At 44.0% G+C, this 21,455-nt stretch overlaps 1 protein-coding gene across 1 annotated transcript in view; it reads right to left on the reverse strand.

The window, feature by feature from the left end:
- Positions 1-19,800: 19,800 nt before the first annotated feature.
- Positions 19,801-21,455, reverse strand: part of SKA1 (spindle and kinetochore associated complex subunit 1) — a 38,196-nt gene continuing 36,541 nt past the window's right edge. The window contains exon 7 of the mRNA XM_074994351.1: positions 19,801-20,164. Within this exon, the coding sequence (XP_074850452.1) occupies positions 20,016-20,164 (149 nt within the window). The 3' untranslated portion in view covers positions 19,801-20,015. The remainder of the gene's footprint in view (positions 20,165-21,455) is intronic.

Here is a 21,455-nt window from a genome sequence, read left to right on the forward strand (position 1 = left end):
TGGGGGAGGATGTACCAGGGAAGAGTGAAGAATATGGAAAATTGCAAATCATAAATCTAGATAATTGAGTTAGTGATTTATGAAAACAATTTGATGTTAATTAGGTCTGATGCTATGAAATGCTAGAATGAAAATATGCGTTATGATTGCACAGATGTGGTCAAATGTAATATCAATCCTTGTTCATTCTGTCAAGAGACCTGGGACAAAAGGGAATGCAAGTCTGAATTAAAACCCTATTGCTTTCCTCTTCTGTTGGTTTCATAGCCTGTATTTTTTACCTCATTATAAGAAAAGGAAAAAAGCTCTCTATTATAAAGCACAGATATCTGTGGCTGAGGTTGTGTGTTGACGCTTCCTGGAGAGACGTGCTTATCTGTAAATGGAACCGATAATCTAGTGGACCGCATGTAGAGTCAGTTGCCCTGTCTTTTCACAACGCTCCCAGTGAATCACTGTGACTGCAGACAAGTCATATAATTCGCTATGCTTTACTCCTTCTGGACAGTGGAGGCTATGCACACCAGCTGTGACTTGCACTTTGAGGTTTATGAATGACAACTGCATAAAAGTGCAAATTATTACTGCTCATTGCCAAAAGGTGGTATTATAAGTGATCTGCAGCTTTAATTTGCTTTGAGATTCATAGACTCCAAGCCCAGAAGGGGCCCCTGTGATCATCTAGTTTGCCCAGTACAGCATAACTCATGGAATTTCCCGCAAATAAATCTGAGAGTAGATCTCTTAGGGGAAAAAAAATGTCTCTCATATAAACCCTATTCCTGCATTTCTGGTGGAATTAAATAGCACACGGTTACAATGTTAATCTGGAGTAGGAGAAGAAGGAGGTATTATTTCGGAGCAAAAAGTCAAGGAGAAATATGTCTGCAGTTAAACAAATGTAAACTGGAGCATCAATGAGATAGAAAAAGGCTGTTCCACTTGGCAGGGGCTACAAAGGAGACGGTTCTTAACATCTACGGCATTTAGGAAGCATGGAAGGAGGAAGCTCAGGGATCCACTGTGTTCAGCACTATGCACACACAGAGCACGAGGTAGCCTGTGTGCCCAAGAGCTTACAGTACAACTAGAAAAAAGACAAGCAAGGCTCAGAAAGGTGAAGTGACCTCTAAAGGAAATGCAGCATCAGTGGCAGACCCAGGTACAGAATCCAAATGTTGAATGCTAGTTCAGTGCTGTCTGTATCCACCAACCTCAGGGGAAGAGAGAGAGAGAGAGTGAGCTCATTCTTGCACTATCTCAGTGATTTCAGTAGTGCAGGATCTGGGTCCAGGAGACAAGGGTGGAACTAGTCCAGAAGGGCTTTGAAAACAGAGCTTAGGGCTATGCAGTGAAGCAGCTGAAGCGCAGCTATTTCAGGAGCTCTAGGCCAATGGGAGAAAGCTCTCCCTTTCACTTAATTAATTCACCCCCAAGGAGCAGCTGTAGCTATATCAGCAGGACACCTTCTCCTGTCAACGTAGAGCTGGTCACATCAGTGCTTAGGTCAATGTAATTCATGTCACTTGGGGGGATGGTTTATTCACACCCAAGTGATATGCATCAACCTAAGCTATATTATAGCCATAGCTTGATGCTGACTCAGCGGAGGAGCTAGTGAGGCAGTTTGGGAATGAAAAACCATATTTTGCATGCATTCTTGCATTATGATAGTTCTTCAGATGGTTATAAAATTAGGGCCTCAAACATTAGATCCATATTCTGCTCGGTTTCTGGAATTAGGAAGCCAACCACATTTTTTCCTGCAGGAAGCAGACAACTGACCAACTAATGGATCCTAATTCAATATTTCTCTTGCAGCTGTATAAATGCCTGATTAATGTCATTTATGATGGCCAAGATACTGAGGACCCTATGGAGGAGAGGCAGACAGGATCCCTTTAGCCTTTACTGTCTGTCATTTTGAGGCTCTCTTGGAGTCAAGGACTGCTTTTTACGTTTATGTAACAGCAACAGAAACTAGATGTTGATGGGCAAGTTACAGTCAGATTAAGCTGAGGTGAGTACAAATGATCTACTGATTAGAAACTAAGTCAGGAAAGCAGGAGCACCTTATATTCTAACAATAACAAAAAAAAAATTCACAGTACAAGCACGGAGAAGGTTTGGGTAGTACAATTTGCCTAGCTGTAATTGAGAATGAAAGCAGATCAGGACCACAAGAAAGATGCTCTATCCATTCTAGCTGAGAGCAAGAAAGATATATAGGCACTGGTCTATAGCAGGAATTTGGAAGAAATTTCAGATATAAAAATCAGTCAGATCTATCAGGGGAACCCTAATTTTTCTGCTCCCACTACAACATAAGAGTAACTCCCTGCTTCTGTACTCAGAGGCTACGTCTACACGTGAAGCCAACATCGATCGAAATAGGCTATTTCGATGAGTAACGTCTACACGTCCTCCAGGGCTGGCAACGTCGATGTTCAACTTCGACGTTGCGCGGCACCACATCGAAATAGGCGCAGCGAGGGAACATCTACATGCCAAAGTAGCACACATCGAAATAAGGGTGCCAGGCACAGCTGCAGACAGGGTCACAGGGCGGACTCAACAGCAAGCCGCTCCCTTAAAGGGCCCCTCCCAGACACAGTTGCACTAAACAACACAAGATACACAGAGCTGACAACTGGTTGCAGACCCTGTGCCTGCAGCATGGATCCCCAGCTGCCGCAGCAGCAGCCAGAAGCCCTGGGCTAAGGGCTGCTGCCCACGGTGACCATAGAGCCCCGCAGGGGCTGGAGAGAGAGCATCTCTCAACCCCTCAGCTGATGGCCGCCATGGCGGACCCCGCTATTTCGAAGTTGCGGGACGCGCAACGACTACACGGTCCCTACTTCGACGTTGAACGTCGAAGTAGGGCGCTATTCCTATCCCCTCATGGGGTTAGCGACTTCGACGTCTCGCCGCCTAACGTCGAAGTTAACTTCGAAATAGCGCCTGGCGTGTGTAGCCGTGACAGGCGCTATTTCGAAGTTAGTGCCGCTACTTTGAAGTAGCGTGCACGTGTAGACATGGCTAGAGAGAGTCAGTTGTATCCTGGCTGTAAGAAGACCAGGGCTCCTGGTTTAGCAGTGTTCAGTGGAACAGGGGCTGTACACTCCAGGGGGATATTCAGGGGTCTTGGGATTTGAATAATGACTATTGCTTATCTGCAGAGTGACAGCAGAGCCTTCATAGGGGAGCACTGGTATTGCTTGTGCTGGGTGGAATCAGAGAGCTTGCCCCTGGCAGGCACACATAAGGGTAGTGGTAGTGAGGTGCCTTCCCACACTAATTACGTCTGGCAGGGTCCACAGGTTGACCATGAAGACATAATGGCTACATCTACTCTAGAGAGTTTTGTGACAAAACTGGGGTTCTGTAGACAAAACTCGTGGAGCATCTACACACAAAATGCATTTTTGTCAACGAAAATGTTGACAAAAAACCTGTGTGGACACTTGGGGCGGGCGGGGGTGGGGGGCGTTTTGTTGAAAGACCGGATCAAAAGATCGATCTGCTCTTATGTGTATACACAATCTGTTGACAGTTTTTTCTGGACATCTCTTCCAACTGTGACTTCTATAGACTATGATAGACCCCTGCCCGCAGCCAGCTACAGCAGCTTCACAGAAGGAAGATATGTTGGCAGTTGGGTGTGTGCCTTTATATTTCCCAGAGACTGAGGCTTATCCAGGGTCATCTAGCACCAGCAGGCTAAACTAGCACATAAGGTCAATTTAGCTCCTGTGGCTAATTAGGGCCTGGAAGGACAGACAAGGACCATGGAGGGAGGACTCCCAAGAAGAGAAAGCTGCAGTTACCAGAGGAAGGTACCGGGGAAGTGACTCGTGGAAGAAGCCCAGGGAGGGAAGCCCCTCCAGCTGCAGCTGTCTAGGGTCCCTGGGCTGGAGCCCAGTATGTGTGGGAGAGGTCCAGGTTCCCCTGAGACCACTCCACCCCCCCCGGGCAGCCCTGGAGGGCAGGAGGAGACTGGATTGTGGGGGGTCTCCTCCACTAATGACTGTATTTTAGACTAGCAAATGATGCGAATGGCTCACTGAGGCTGTGACCCAAGCCTCTGTGAGAGCAGGAGGCAGAACAGGGGACACAGCAGGCCTCTGAGGCTGCATTTTAAACTGCCACACACCTGACAAGGACAAGCTTGGGGCTTTGTCACAAGACAGATGCTCCTAGAGTAGACATTGGCATTATGTCTTGTTTTAAATCTGCCTATACATTTCGTTGGGAGAGCTTCTTGTGTTATGTTAGTGAAGGAATAAGTAACCTTTCCTTATTCTATTTTTCACACCACTCATGATTTTCTTGACCTCTAACATATACCTCCATTTTAATCATTCCTTTTCCAAGCTGAAAAGTCCCAGTCTTGTTAATCTCTACTAATAACTTCTTTTGCTCTTTCAGTACCTTTTCCAAATACAATATATCGTTTTTTAGATGGGGCAACCAGATCTGCATACGGTATTAAAGGAATATCATGATTTTATACAGATGCAATGATATTTTCTGTCCTATTTTCTATTGCTTTCCTAATGATTTCCAATATTGTTAGCTTTTTAGATACCCACTGCACACGGAGCAGAGATGTTTTCAGGGAACTATCTACAATGTTTCCAAGATCAGTTTTTCTTGAGTGGTAACAGCTGTTTTAGACCTCATCATTTTTAATGCATAATTGGAATTATATTTTTCCGTGTGCATTACTTTGCATTTATCAACACTGAATTCCATCTGCCCTTGTATTGCCCAATCACCCATTGTGGTGAGATCCCCATGTAATGCTTTGCAGTCAACTTTAACTATTTTTAATAGTTTTGTGTCATCTGCCAATTTTTACCGACTCACTGTTTAACCCTTTTTCAAGAATACGTGTGAGATGTTTAACAGCAGTAGTCCAAATGCAGACCCCCTGAAGCACACCACTCTTTATCAAAACCAAAAAGCAGTCAAGTAGCACTTTAAAGACGAACAAAATAATTTATTAGGTGAGCTTTCATGGGACAGACCCGCTTCTTCAGACCATAGCCATACCAGAACAGACTCAATATTTAAGGCACAGAGACCCAAAAACAGTAATCAAGGTGGACAAATCACAAAAAAAAATTATCAAGGTGAGCAAATCAGAGAGTAGAGGGGCAGAAGGGGGGGAGCCAAAATTAGATTAAGCCAAGTATGCAAACGAGCCCCTATAGTAGCCCAGAAAATTCCAGTCTGAGTTCGAACCATGTGTTAATGTGTCAAATTTGAATATAAAAGAGAGTTCAGCAGCCTCTCTTTGAAGTGTGTTGTGAAAATTCCTCTTCAGTAACAATTTCCTCTTCCTCTCTCTTAACACGCTTTATTACTACTCTTTCCCCTCTATCTTTTAAGTGGAGCATCCAGCAATGTTTTCATCATGATCCAAGGATCCTTCAATGACTTGAATGACAAGCCTTTTGTTATCTTAATCACCCTGCCTCCCTTTGTTTAGAAACAAACTCCCTGCTCCAAAGAAACAAAAGGAGTGCCCTAAAAGATACATGTGTTGCAGTTAAGAACTGCCTCTGGAGCTCAGGCATGCACTTTTAGAAGACCAGGTATGAAATCCAGGGGTTCAAACTTTAGGAAGGGGCTAACCCCACTAGTCCCTCATAAATGATGTCCTTGAAAGTAGTAATGGCAGTATTGGAAATGGTTACGTCTGAACCAAAAATCAATAGCCGCATCTACACGAGCCAGCTACGTCGAAGTAGCCACGCCAACTTCGAAATAGCACCCGCCACGTCTACAGGTGGTGAGCGCTATTTTGAAGTTGAAATCGACGTAAGGCGGCGAGACGTCGAAGTCGCTATCCCCAACAGGAGATGGGAATAGCACCCTACTTCGACGTTGAACATCGAAGTAGGGCACATGTAGACGATCAGCATCCCGCAACATCGAAATAGCGGGGTCTGCCATGGCGGCCGTCAGCTGAGGGGTTGAAAGATGCTCTCTCCAGCCCCTGCGGGGCTCTATGGTCACCGTGTGCAGCAGCCCTTAGCCCAGGGCTTCTGGCTGCTGCTGCTACAGCTGGGGATCCATGCTGCATGCACAGGGTCTGCAACCAGTTGTCAGCTCTGTGGATCTTGTGCTGTTTAGTGCAAGTGTGTCTGGGAGGGACCCTTTAAGGGAGCAGCTTGCTGTTGCCCCGGAAGTGCTAGTCCACCCTGTGACCCTGTCTGCAGCTGTTCCTGGCACCCTTTTTTCGATGTGGGCCACTTTGGTGTGTAGACGCTCCCCTGCAGCGCCTACTTCGATGTAGTGCTGCCCAACATCAACGTTGAATGTCAACGGCACTAGCCTTAGAGGACGTGTAGATGCTATTCATCGAAATAGCTTATTTCGATTTTGCTACATCGAAATAAGCTATTTCGACGTACCATCCCCGTGTAGACGTAGCTAATGTGGCTTTCTGGAAGGGGCATAGTAATGAGTAAAGTGGAATATTCAAATGAGGTGCTGATTTAAATATCTCACACCTCATTTTGCATAGTCCCACAAGACTTCACTTCCAGAAGAGCCAGGAGGGGGCTGTGTAGATGGGGCCTGTGCTTTCCTGTACTTAGACTTCACAAACAGGACAGTATCCTGTCTCAAAGATTAGCTCACTCCAAAATCTTTCTCCCAGCTTTTAATAAATGGACTAGCTGTGATCCTCCATTCAGGAGGCACTCCGGGAGCTTGTTCTGTCGGTAAAGGATACTGTGTCCACTGACATTTTCCTGAGATACCAGACTAGTTTTGGGTCCTAGGCATAAATAGAGCATGCGCTAGCCCTGCTTCGCACTGTGGGTTGCCTCCTGTAAATTTTGTGATTGCTAGTCAACTTTGCAGTCTTCTCTAGCTGGTAGATCTGTATCAAAGTAGATTTTTCGTAAGCCTCACAGTACATAATAGCAAACTAGGGAGGCAAGCGAATCCTATAACTGCCTGAATAATAGCTGTGTACACCTTCTAGCGAAATGTTCTAACAAATGCCTTAAGAACATTGTTTTAGTATAAATACATAATTCCTTAAATATCACCTATACATATAACTTGCCATGACTGGGACAATAAATAAATTACTAGCTGTTGGAAAAGATCTCATCATCCTTAGGAGCGCTATTAAATGGACATAAAACCTAAGGATCCCCCCTCACCCCTATGCATTCCTTATGCCCTCTGCCAGTAGGCAGGGTCCCTGGGTCAAAGACACAGAAACAAAACTCCCCTTTATGCCCAGAGTAATCTCTCCCGGTCTCAAGGTACTTTGGTTGAGTTGCAGACAGACTGTCTGGATTTAAGCGTCTGGAATCCAAACATGGAAGCATTGTACTGGTGCAAGAAAGCTATAAATGAAACTTTTTACATCGTTCAGAAATGGGTGTTTACTCTCTGCTTCCCACTCAGCATTGATAGTGAAAAGTAAATCAGATTTTTAAAATTTTAAAGATCTCAGATTATTAGTAATGCAGGTAAGGAAGCAGGTTTCAAAATCATGCTTCACCATGACATTGTCCCTTTAAAGTGCCACATAACATGAAATACCTTGGACTGGTTCACTAGTCCCAGCATCTCGGTGTCATTTCACTCCTTTAACAGCAACGAAGGGTCCTGTGGCACCTTACAGACTAACAGAAAAGTTTTGAGCATGAGCTTTCGTGAGCACAGACTCACTTCGGCCGTGTCTACACGAGCCCCAAACTTCGAAATGGCCACGCAAATGGCCATTTCGAAGTTTACTAATGAAGCGCTGAAATGCATATTCAGCACTTCATTAGCATACGGGCAGCCGCGGCACTTTGAAATTGACGTGCCTTGCCGCCACGTGTTTCGTCCCCAGGGGGGTCCTTTTTGAAAGGACCCCACCTACTTTGAAGTCCCCTTATTCCCATCAGCTCATGGGAAAAAGGGGACTTCAAAGTAGGTGGGATCCTTTCGAAAAGGAGCCCTGTGGGGACAAGACACGCGGTGGCGAGGCGCGTCAATTTCGAAGTGCCGCGGCCTCCTACATGCTAGTGAAGCGCTGAATATGCATTTCAGCGCTTCATTAGTAAACTTCGAAATGGCCATTTGCGTGGCCATTTTGAAGTTTGGGGCTCATGTAGACGTAGCCTTCATCAGATGCTGGTCTTGGAAATCTGCAGGGCCAGGTATAAATAAGCCAGAGCAAGGGTGGGGATAACAAGGTTAGCTCAGTCAGCAAAGGTGAGGCTTACTACCAGCAGTTGATCTGGTGGTGTGAACACCAAGGGAGGGGAAGCTGCTTCTGTATTTAGCCAGCCATTCGCAGTCTTTGTTTAAGCCAGAGCTGAGGGCATCGAATTTGCAGATGAATTGTAGCTCAGAAATTTCTCTTTGGAGTCTGGTCCTGAAATTTCTTTGCTGTAGGATAGCTACTTTTAAGTCTGCTACTGTGTGGCCTGGGAGATTGAAGTGCTCTCCTACGGGTTTTTGTATATTGCCATTTTTGATATCTGATTTGTGTGCGTTTATTCTTTTACGTAGAGACTGTCCAGTTTGTCCGATGTATATAGCAGAGGGGCATTGCTGGCACATGATGGCATAAATTATATTGGTAGATGTGCAGCTGAATGAACCCACGATGGTGTGGCTGAACTGGTTAGGTCCTGTAATGGTGTTGCTGGTGTAGATATGTGGGCAGAGCTGGCAACGAGGTTTGGGACGCATCCAACGGCTACCCCTCCGATACGATTTCACTCCTTTGTAACCAAAGGCTTTGTAGGATAAAAACATCAGTGCATTTCCAAAGGTTAATCTGATTTGCTGAGCCTCAGCTGAACTATTAATGGTTTGCACTGTGGTTTCTATTATGGAAATACACAACTAGCAACCGCTATGCCAACAAATCTTTTAAACTGGAACAGCTCATATTTACAAAGCAGTTCATCTGACACCTACTTGTTCTGTTTAGACCCACAGAGAAATTTAATTATTTAAGTCTCTCAGTTGCTGCAAAGATATCAAATATAAATTATCAGTCTACAGTAGTAATACAACTGTTCAGCACATAGTAAGACACACAGTCACCAGCAACAATGAGTCATACTGAGACAGCATTCAGTAATCACGATGTTGCCTTCACTTCTGGGTTGTTAGAGAATTTGCTCGTTACAGAACAAACTAAACGTGAACACTAATCAGCTCATAAGAAGTTCTACTGAATACAGAATACATTTCTTAAGGGATTAGAAACACAGGATAGTCTCAGTAACCTAAAGCCATTCTCTAAATCCTAAATCAAAAGTCATTTATAGGTCTTCTCTCTTCTCCATGTAAGGAATGTGGCAGCAGGAACGCAATGCTGCCAAAGGCTGGGGGGAATGTGTCTCCCAGAGATCAATTGCATAAAAATGCAAAGGTGTGCATGTATAATACCTTTCAGGCAAAGCCTAATGGGTAACAAGTAAGCCATGAGATTTTGTCTATTGTAAACACATTGTTGTAAAGTTACAATTTATGCTGACACTTAGTGTGGGAGTTGTGGGATCTCACCAATGCTCTGGGTTGTTGTGGGGCACAGGCAGTTGCCATACCTGCAAAAGACATTAATTACACAGGGCTCCCTGGTTTAAAGCCTTGTAAGGCAGAAGGGGAGGGGTACTAGTTGAGTGCCTTGGCCATATAGTTATAATCCTGGTTTGACTAGCCCTTCCCATGTGTTGAAAGATAGAGCTGGATACTATGGTTTTCATGAAACTCCACCCTGGAGACATTAAGGGCTAAAATCACAGAGTGGCAGCTAAGGCCATGCAGAGCTGAAATCCCAGGGTTCTGCCTCGGGGCAATCACCCAGCGGGCGGCTAGTAAGGGAGCAGTGGTGGCCAACAACAACCGGCGGGTGGCCGGCAGGCAGTTGATAGGAGGAGTGGTGGATGGCGTGGGCAGCTGGTAAGGGAGGAGTAGCCAGTGGCCAGCAGGTGGCAGTCAGTGGGATGCTGCAGACAAGTGGACAGCTAGTACTGCCCTGGTGATGTATCTGTGGGCTCTGGGTCCGGGACTGCATGGCAAGAGGTACACCCTGTAACTGTGTGTGGGGTAAAGGCCAAGAGCCCCAGCAAAAAACTTGGTTCTGTAGCATATGGGGATGGTATCTTGTTAGAGGGGTTTGTCTCTCCTTTGCTTAGATATATTGCATCCGTCACAGTAAACTTGGCATAGGTTATTGTAATTAAATAAGCTGTTTCTATCTCAGATTCTGTGCTTGCCGGGGGGAGGGGGGTAACTGCCTTACAGGCACCCAGCAAGTGGGGTAAGATTGTCCCAGGCCACTGGGTGGGGGCTCCAGCTGGTTGGTTGTATCCTTAACAGGAAACCCCTAGGACCTAAACCCAGCCCTTCGGGCAGGCACCTGGCATTAATAGAAGGGTTACAGCCACAACCCAGAACATAATTATCTCAGCTATCTAAGAAATGCATACTGAATCACAGGAGTGACTCAGTCAAGGGCTTTAGTGGAAATGGCCAAATTCTATTTTACTTGTGTTCCTTGGGCTACAACTCAAATTTAGGATTCTACATCTCGCTCTATCTATAGCACAAATCCCACAGATTTCAAGAGGGGATCTGAATAAAGATCAAGGGTAGAATCTTACTTTTATGTACTGCAGACCCCCGAGTTATGGGAGGGTTCCATTCCACGCATCTTCATACAACCTGGATTTTGCATAAATGGGGGTCTAGCTTTTTCCCTGGCAGAACACACGTTCTTCAGCCAGGGAAGCAGCAGAAAGGTAAGTCCTGGGGTGGGGGGGGTAGTTGGGGAGGGTTAAATCTGGCGGTGGGTTTGGGCATGGGAGGAGGGCAAGGGGGTAAGCCTAGGGTGGGTTAGGGCTCCAGGGGGGTGAGGGGTGGAGATAAGCCAGACCTGTGCGTGGGGGCAGTGAGCCAGAGCCTTGCTCACTTGGCAAGCCAGGCTGCAAGGGGTTTGAATTGGAGCCACGCATGTGCCGGGGTGGGGCGGGGCTTGAACTGGGAACACATGCTTGAATTGGGGCTGGAGGATGGAACCAGGACCACACATAGGGGATTTAAACCGGAAGGTGGGAGAGGGCATTGAGCCAGAGCTGGGCCTAGGGGGTGACCCGGAGTTGTGCCTGAGGGGTGGTGAGCTAGAGCCAGAGGCAGGGGTGGGGGGTGAGCAGGAGCTATGCACGGGTGGTGAGGGAAGCTGGGGGTGAGGGGGTTGAGCCAGGGCTGGGAGCGAGTTAAGCGCAACTAGAAATTGTGCATTTCCAGGGTTTGCTGTAGAAATCAGGGGTCAGCCCCCTAAGAGCAAGGTCGCGTACTCTGGGTTCACGTACTGAGACCTTACTGAAGTTACTGAACTTTTACCTATGTGTGTATACACTGAACATCCTTATGAATCACTGAAGCTGTCAACAGACTGAGGAAGAAATCTCTACATCAGTACAAATGGGGAAGGTTTTTTATGAAACCCATAAGGCTATTTGTTATGCATCACTAAAGGGTACTAAAGGGCTCAGTACTGCACAAGCAAAATAAGCAAATACAGCACTGTCCCCAAAGAGCATACGATAGAAAAGAGGCAAGGGCAAGCAAGATGGGAAACACTGGAAAACATGAGTTTGTTATTACAGTTAATAGAAGTTCCAGTATCTGCTATTCAGTCCCTAGAACTAGTAACCAGGACAAGGGCATTCTGACCTGGTAAATGAAGCATGCAACCAGAAATTGGAGCTGAAGGTCAGGAATGGATTATCTGCAGTTTGATAAGACATGGGTAAGGGTGGGGCCAAGGCAAGAGCAGGACTAGGAACAAGCAGACTCACGAGTTCTCACGGCTGTGGGTGAATGCTTTCAGGAACTATGGAACTGGTCTGCAGGGCTTAAAAACTGGTCTGTGGACTTTTCCAGCCAATCAAGTGGTGTAGCCAACAGGGTGGATTGATTTAAAACAACAATGTAAATCACCCCTAAAATCATTGCTTTAAATCAGATTACCCCCCAAAAAAGCTAAAATGGACTGGGCTTAGAATGCACATAATTTTGGAATAAGCCCCATTGATCTCAGTGGCACATTTGTTTTTTGAAGGCTAAGAGGGAATAACCTTATGCCATCACCATTATGGTCTGTGGCAATGATGTTCCAAAATAGAGAGTGTGCATTACATAATATAAAATAAGAAAATGACACTCAGTGGCAACTGACAACTCTACCTTTCTCTTCGTCTATGTCTACACTAGAGCAATCTGTTGACAGAAGTGCTGTCGAAAGATATCTTCTGACACAACTTCTGTCAACAGATCGTGGCCAGACTGCCAAGCAGATCGAAAGAGTGACCCACTCTGTCAACACAGAGTGGCCAGCCTGGCCAGTTGCTTTCTCGACAAAATGGCCAACTGGTAACAGAGCAGACAGGGCTGCTCCAGGTTCCAGAAGTGCTGTCTGTCAACAGAGGGCCCCCCCAGAACGTCCAGAATGGCTGTCAACAGAGGCGTTCTCCCTCATGGGGTAGTGTCAGACCTCTGAGAGAAGTGCCGTCTTCTGTCTATTTACTGTCAACAGAACGCCTTGGGAATGCAGACGCTCCACAGGTTTTGTCGACAAAACTCCCTAGTGTAGACATAGCCTTAATGTACCTTTCTGTATTGTGTACTTGAGTGATAGATGCTAAACCTAATTAACTAAATAAGGCATGAGAATTAGCTAAGTTAAAATTTTTTTTTTCACCCTAGCAACATCCAACACAGCAAACAGCTTGGGAATTTGTCAAATTACATTTACACAAAAGGCAAAGAGAATCTTGAAGAATGATGCATAGAAAAGCAAATTAAATTATTAACCAGTTAATCCTTCAGTCATATCCACATCTTCATCCACATCATTTCCTCCCAAGAGGCAATTTTCCTTATGATTTTTCATTCTTGCAATTAGGCCATGCATCTCTTTCTTGTACTACTTACAGTTGACATGTTTTCCCTTTCTAACCAGGGAATGAATTTCTTCAAAATATTTGCAGGTAGGGTCTCTCTTATGCCCAGAAGCCATGTCAGTTTTAATATGGCAAAAATGTGAGGGAATATAGGAAGTTGTGGATGTGCTGAATAATGTTTCCCTTTTCTTTCCAGTGCACTCCTCTGTTCTTTATGTTGCCTCCATATTCTGTATATTGCGTCTCAAGGCAAAGTCTTTAAGACAAGGTGTTAACTAACTCCTGTGTGCTGTTTGGCCAAGGTCCAGCATGACATAAGCACAAAACAAAACAATCCTATCCAGGTTGTCTTTCTTTGCACATGATACTTTTTAGGTTGCTGAGAAACAGAAATAGAAAGTCCAGAAGTTTCAAGAATCAAGAGCTAGCAGTCTAGAAAGACTAGAGCCAGTAATTCGTTCTTATGAGACTAAGTGTTGGTTTAGCAAGTTTGTGATGAGATTAAATAGTAACTTACTTTTAAATGAGAAATTTAGTGTTTTAAATAAAAAATCCACTTTAAATAAAAATATTTTTTTTAAAAATGATGAATTTTTATCTATCCTGGCAGCCAATCAAGCAGACTGTTACAGGCCAGCTGTGCTTATTGGGTAGCCCAGAGTGACTTGGGTGCAAGCCCAGCTACCAGATTGGCTTTGCTGTAAGCTGATTCCTGACAATCTTTCAAGAACATCAGTTTTACTGGCATATTTTGTGATGTGGATGTTTATCCCCGGGGTACTGAGCTGAGAATATATAAAACTGTTTCATGCAGTCTCCACCAAACAGTAACAAATGTTTGTCACCATTGACCTAAAGTGGATTTTAAGGGTCAAGTTAGAGTTAAAAGGCTCTATATACCATTACTACTCCAAGAGCCATGCCGTCCTCTAGTAACAGAGCAATGTATTTCTAAAAAGTAAGAGCCTGAATAATCCACAGCTTCCAGCATCACTAAGATGTGTGACGTTAAATATGTGATAGGAATTTAAGAACAAAAATTCTAGCATAAACCAAGCAAAATAATCAATAGTTGGGGAAACCTGGGGAGTCTTGAAAGTTAGGGTCACCGCTGCCAACTGGCATTGGTCTTCAGGGCAGAATTTGTCTTATATGGCTGAACCGTTTTGTAATTTGGTTTAAATGTAACTAAAAACATTGCATACCTATTCTGGGACAGAGAATAAAGGGAAAAAAGACTTTTTGAAAAAATTGTAGCTTTATTGCTATAGATCTAGCTAACTGAAAGCCTGATCCTGAAAACAGTTGGCCTTATGTGAGGCATTAACTTACGGTCAATCTTGCAGTCAACTGTACAGCATGAAGGCCCCTGTATCATTCAAGACTCTACTTCATGGGTTCAATTGCTTGTAAACAGTGAATGCAAAAATCTTTTACTCCAAAGGCCTAAGCTGGAAAAGGTGGGAAAAGACAGTTACATGTTCTGTAACTGGTGTTCTCTGAGACGTGTTGCTCATGTCCATTCCCAGTTGGATGTGTGCTGGTGCACGCCCAGTCACTGGAAGCTTTTTGCCCTAGCCAGTAGCCATAGGTTTGGTGTGGCACCCACTGGAATGGCGCCGATACAGCAACCAATATGCCCCACCCCCAGCTCAGTTCCTTCTTGCCAGCTACTCCGACAGCGGGGAAGGCAGGACAGTTTTGGAATGGACATGAGCAACACATCTTGAAGAACGCCAGTTACAGAACAGATAACTGTCTTTTCTTTGAGTGATTGCTCATGTCCATTCCAAGTTGGGTGAATACAAGCCAATGCCTAGGAGGTGGAGTCAGAGCCCCGAATGGACTGCAGGACAGCCCTGCCCACTGCAGTGTCTTCCCGTACATGCTGCATCAAAGTGTGACGTGCTGTAAATGTATGAATTGAGGATCAGGTGGCCGCCCTACAGCTGTTCTGAATAGGCACCTGCACTAAATACGCCACAGACGATTCTGTGCTCTCATGGAGTGTGCCCTCCAATAACTGGCAGCGTGGAGAGAAGGAACTGAGAGGGAGAGAGAAGGGGTGTCAGGCAGTGCATATATTGGTTGCCATATTGGCGCCACTCCAGGGGGTGCCGCACTGACCCTATGGCTGCTGGCTAGGGCAAAAAGCTTCTGGCAACTGGGCGCATGCCCACATGCACCCAACTTGGAATGGACATGAGCAATTACTTGAACAAGAATTTTCATTTCTCCAGGTCTTTCAAATACAGTAACCCATGATAGACTGTACATATCTACTGGAATTATTGATATAGCCTTTATGATATTCAGTGTTAATGCAAATTAAATACTTGCTTGATTCCCTCCTACTGCCTCCACATACAGAAATGGGTACAGTCTACTGTGCAAAATTATACCTCCCCACAAGCTCCCAAATAACAGAAGGTTGTACACTGAATGAATTATGTACACAAGAACTCCCAACATTTACCTTTTCTTCTCTGCTTGACTGGTTACTTGGTCTCTCAAGATCTAGGATGTTTGCTTGTGCTATTAACAAAACAAAACCTGAAGCCTACTGGGGATACAAGTGTGGGTATCTGTGATCTTTTAAACCAACAGCAGCAAGAAGCTGGGCAGATGATTTGAAAGCCATTTGTGCACAGCATATGAGAGAGGTCACTCTTCCGCTTTTGCATTATTCTTATCTTAAATTTCTCTTGATGCCCATTTATGAAATCCTACTATAAAGAAACCATCAGAGGAAGACAAATCTCACACAGGCAGTGGGATTAGATCTTTGCTTTCTGAATGTTTTCTTAACAGCAGGAATAGTTTATTTATAGGCTTTTCAAAGGTATTGACTACAGTATTTGATAACTTCAGATGTTAATTAGGTACCTTCATCTGTATGGGTCAGATGCAAGAAAGCAACATTCCTTCAACAGTCAGTCTAGGGTGTTTTAACCTTTGTTATCTCTTCACAGTGCTCCATGTCATATGAAAGGGTAAAGTGCTATTAAGTCAGTCGGCGTAAGCTGGATGTCATTCAGAGAGAGGAAAGGTTGTGGGGTTGGGCTGGTGTGTACTGTAACTTTTTCCCAGTATGGTAAAAGCTGGGTTATCCAAATTTTTGGTAACCGGCATGCTCAATTAACTGGCACCTGCTCTGGTGGAGCAGGGCTGGTTGCCGCAGGACTGGTTGCTGGAGGATCGAGGCAGCTGGTTGCCTGGCTGCGGCCTATGGCCGCAGGGCCAGCTGTCCAGCTAGCACCAGCAGGAACCACCACCTGTTCAACCATCGCTGACAACAGCAGGACCAGGGGGCCAACTGCCTGGCTGGGACCACAGGGTGGCAGCAAGGCTGGGGGCTGGCTGTCCTCTGGCAGCAGTGGAATCGGAGACCAGGTGCCCAGCCAAGACCAGGGCCAATGGCCACGGGGCTAGCTGGCTTGCCAGAACTGGCTGCCCAGCCAGGGCCAAAGGACTACCTGCTTGGCCAGGGCCAGTGGCCCCCTCCAAACTCCAGCACTTTTGATTATCCATTACCTCCAGTTTCCTGGGAGCACTGGATAATATATCTTCTAATGTGCAAGGATTTACGTTTTTGTTACCTCAGCTGTGTTGTTTCCTGATTTTTTTTAAGATGCCTAAGGCCAAGTCTTCACAACAAGGACATGTTGATCTAAGCTATACAATCTGAGTTACATTAGAAGCATAACTCAAATTGATGTAGGGGTCCACACTGCAGGGGGTATACAGGAATAACTCTCCTGTCAATGCCCCAAATTATTTTTCTTTGTCTCAGTGTCTCACAACCAAAAACAGGCTCCTTACCCCTCTTCCATATCCTCTGGGCCTCACCATAGGCTACACTCTTGTCTGCTTTACACTGTTCCGTGAGCACAAAGCAAATTGCCCCCTTCTACTTCACCTTGACTTTTGATGGTTGGTGTGGAGCTTGTAGCTGAGCAAGGGCACGTGAGCAGGCTATTTTGTGCCCTAGTAATCTGTTGGCAACCAGTGCAACTTAGAATGGCCTAAAGAAGTCATTCTAGTCCATTTCTGCAGACCTGATAGTGTAATCCTCCAAACAGATGAGGTAGTGCCTTTGAAGTAAGCCTATAATCAGGTTTAAAAAAAAACGGAATTAATATTTAACATGTAGTAGTCACTTTGGTTCTGCTCAACAGCTAAAGAGAATGTGCACAGCACAGTGCAGAACATGGAGTTGCTAAACTGGGTCCTACTCAAAAGAGCTCATCATTTGCCACAGCTATCCCAGAGTTACCCTCCCAAAGATGAGAAGTCCTGTGGCACCTTATAAACTAACAGATTTATTGGAGCATAAGCTTTTGTGGGCAAAGACCCACTTCGTCAGATGTGCGTAGTGGAAATTCCTGCCTCTGGAACTTCCACTACATGCATCTGTGCACGTTGTTTCTGCTCAACAACTCAAGAGAAGGTGACTACTACATATTAATTATTAATTCAATTTTTTAAAAAAAAAGTTCAGTTATAGGGTTACTTTGAAGGCACTACCTCATCTGGTTGCAGGATATCCTATCAGGTCTGCAGAAATGGACTAGAGTGACTTTAGGCTGTTCTATGTTGCAGTGGCTGCCAAGAGATTACTAGGGCAACCATCAAAAGTCAAGGTGAAGTAGAAGCCACTATGGTAACTCTCTGGCTACATCTATGCTATAAGCATCTGTCTACAAATGTTACTGTTGGAAGAGAGGTTCCAGCAAAACTTCTGTCAACAGATCACATCTACACAAAAAAGCAGATCAATTTTGTGATCCACTCTGGTGACAAAAGGACCCCCCAGAGCATCTACACATCTTTTTTGTCATCAGTTTGTCAACAAAATGCATTTTGCATGTAGACACTCTGCAAGTTTGTCTACAAACCCCCAGTTTAGTCTACAAAGCTTTCTAGTGTAGCCTTACGCTCTAATAAGTAAAACCACTTATTCTGACGATTGTCCAGGGGGCAGTCTGCTTTGTGCTCACACCAGTGGGAAGCAGAATATACAAATAAAAAACGAAAATGTCCACAACACTCACTAGCCTGGTCCTGGAGAAACAAAAACAAAAGAACAAACAAAAAAAAATCACAGAGCAAACAAACAAAAAACAAACCAAAAGAAACAAATCTTACTGGCCTGGCCCTGCTAAGAAACAAAAAAAGACAGACATTTGCAGCATCGGGGCTCCCTTGCGCTCCACCCCACAGGGTCTGATCTGACCCCTGGTTTCCCTTGATACAGACTGGGGTGAGGCACTGGGATTCCTTTCTCCCCTGCTGCAGATCAAGCCAGTACTAGTGCTCCAGCCCTGTTGGGGTGCACCAAGGCAGGGAGAATTGCAGTGGGGCTGAAGCATTAACACTGGCTTGCCCCACTGCAGGAGGAGGGAGAGGTGAAGAGGAAGAAGGGGGACGCTGAGTCTTGCCACAGGTCAAGGGAAGCAAGGGTCCAGATCTCGTCCACAGTCCTTAGGTTCTACCTACTTGACATGGAAGAATCAGTCCCTGTTTTACTCTAGCAGGTCGAGCCTACACTGGCCCATACTATTTCCAACATTGCTAGCATCCAAGGATCTGCACCCATGCTAGCCAAATAATATCATGACTACAAATTCTCAAGTGCAGAGACTAAAATTGATTAAAAAAATATTCAGAAGATACTAGAAATTCATAGAGAAAATCATTACAGCTTTTGAAAACCATAAGAATTAAGCCAATGATCATGAAGCCAGATCTCCCTGGTTCACTTCATGTACACTAAACTTTTCAGAAGACAGACAGACAGACAGACCCATTTGACAACTACTCAAACAGAAGTTCAGACTATGCACACATCCCACTTACGGCATTTTTGTTGAATGACACAAAACATTATGCAGAACTGAAACGAAAGCTTAGATCTCATCATCCCCTTAGTATCAGAGTCTCTGATAGTAAAAGACAAACAAATCCAATGCTCTTGAACATTTACCCAACCTTTTTATTGGCCTTTCAACAGTTCAAGGTTCAGTCAGTCTTCTGCTTCTTAAGCTATCATATTATTACTGGCAACATTTAAAAAAAGCTATTTTAGACCACTTGGTTAGTATAACAACAAGTGGAGGCTCAAGAAAGGAAAATGGCTGTCAAATTTTTTGCCAAACCAACATCTTTAACTGCCTGAAACTGTCTGGAATTTATTGCAAAAACAAATTATATTCTAAGATTGTTACGTGAAGATAAGCAATATTCTATAATAAAAGCTGCCACTGCTAAATATTTTCAGAATGGAAGCCAAAATTTTCGGTAAAATACTAGAATCATGATAATGCGTTTTGATAAAATGGCTTGGACTGAAGAAATTTGACTCATGAAATGTGAAAAGCACAGATTATAGAACCATCATCATCAAGTTTGGAAGCATTTATATACCTCTGAGTTGTATGCCTGGCTTATTTTGGAAAACTTCAAATATTACTTCAGAACTAGAAGAAAAAGGTTGAACAAAAATGGGAAGTGTGGAAATCAATTTGATTCATTAATAAAATGAAACCCATGCTCTCAAACAATTACCCAGTGTTAAATACAATTTCCATTTTAAAAAACAAACAAGCAATATTACACTGCTGAGAATGCAGTTTTTCAGGCTATCACGTGCAGGATGGCTAAAACATCTGCCTGACAATCTCAAAAAAATGCAATCACTGACGTGTCAATTACATTCATTTCTACCTCAGACTGGTTATTTATAATGAGAGTATAGACCAGTGCAAGACACCAAAATCAAATGACGGTAGCCTGATTCAACGATTCAGATCAAAATCTCTAAACATTTCAAGACATTCAGATGTTACTAACACTGGAGCCTGAATGCACATGAAAGCAAGATTTGCAATTCAAGTAGGCACCTGACCAATGAGCTAGATATTTGTCCATCAATATTGTCATTTAGAAAATATGTTAGCTGAGTAGGGAATTTCCATGTACGGTATCTTCTGACTTTCTAAAGGCAACCAAACCTTTATGCCTAACAAAATATTTATGAACTTCACCTTAGGCAAAAACAAGTCCAAAATCATATTAGCAAATAACGTAACGGACGAGTCGAGCACCACGGACTTCCCGCACTCTCTGACAATGCCGGAGGATATTCAGAATGCAGTGAAAGCGCTTATCCACCTTTAGTTGTGTGAACTCTTTTATATCAGCCTCCACGATAAAAAATTCACCTGGAGAACAAACATACCACATTGAGATGGAAACAATTTTATAGGATTCATTTAACATTTCAAAAGGTAACACTCCAATCTCTTCCCACCATCACTTCACCTTGGTGGTGATTATATATACATTGAGGTAGCTCCCAAGGGGTGTGCTGGCATCAAACCTTGTCACAAGAATTCTGCTCTTGACCATTTTCTAAAATTAAATGTTAGTAAACATTTTCTGGCAATAAAACTATACAGCTACTGCTTTTTGAAATGATTTGTCAGTCACTGAACATGAACAATGCTGCATATTTTGAAAAACCTGTGGCTACAAATAAGACGTTTTGCTTCATTTTAGTCATATACTGAACTCAATAGGACAAAAGTGTGTACGTTATAATGTTCAGATGACAGCCTCTTCTGTAAAGCCAAAGGATTCTAGCTACTGACTTTCCCCAACTGCAGACCCAGACCTGTTTTGTGGTTCAACTCATTTCTGTCTTAAATCTGCTTTTTACAGATTGAGGACAGAATTTAAATGTTACTCTAGCCATAAATACTATTTACAGTCATAAATTCAAATTCAGTTTATACATCAAATTCTAAATTAAACTACAGCATCCATCAAGAGAGTTTATTTCTTTAGGACAAGATGAAGATGAAGAATATCTGTTCCTCTGTTTGCACTGGAAGCTAATTATGGGGAAACTTAAATGTGAAACTATCCAGTCAGACCACAAATCATTTATCTTAAATTATACTTCTAAATGCTGGATAAAGTCCACCAGTGCAAATACAAATAGGATTATATGGCCCCCAATCCAGAAGAATTTACAGTCTAATGCATCAATTCTGCAAATACATCTACATGGGCATTTGCCAGATTACATCATGATGCAACAAAGGAGTAAGACCAACCAAGGCAATGAAATTACAAAGTGTACTGCACTGCATGCTGGGACTTATTGATTGAGTAGGTATTTACACAAAAACAAAGCATATAAACAATACAGGTGGTTGGGTCCTGTTAGTAGGCACTACAGCAAATACTCAATCCCCTTGTACAGGTCTGCAGCGACGAATAGGGCCTGCTTACATTAAAAGTTATCCACTGAAAGATGCCCTGTCTCTTCAGAAACAGCTCTCACCATGACCAACTGCCAACTCCAGGTAGATTATTGAGGACTCTGGTGATTCTGATGGTAAAGAAAGACTGGAGGGGCTGACAGGACATGACTTTACTACCATCTGCCCTTAGTGGACAAAGCCTTTTTTGTGACTGCCTGGGTCGGCTCCACTGTTTACAGAGAAC

Source organism: Carettochelys insculpta, chromosome 5, assembly GCF_033958435.1.
Source record: "Carettochelys insculpta isolate YL-2023 chromosome 5, ASM3395843v1, whole genome shotgun sequence".
Classification (NCBI taxonomy): domain Eukaryota; kingdom Metazoa; phylum Chordata; order Testudines; family Carettochelyidae; genus Carettochelys; species Carettochelys insculpta.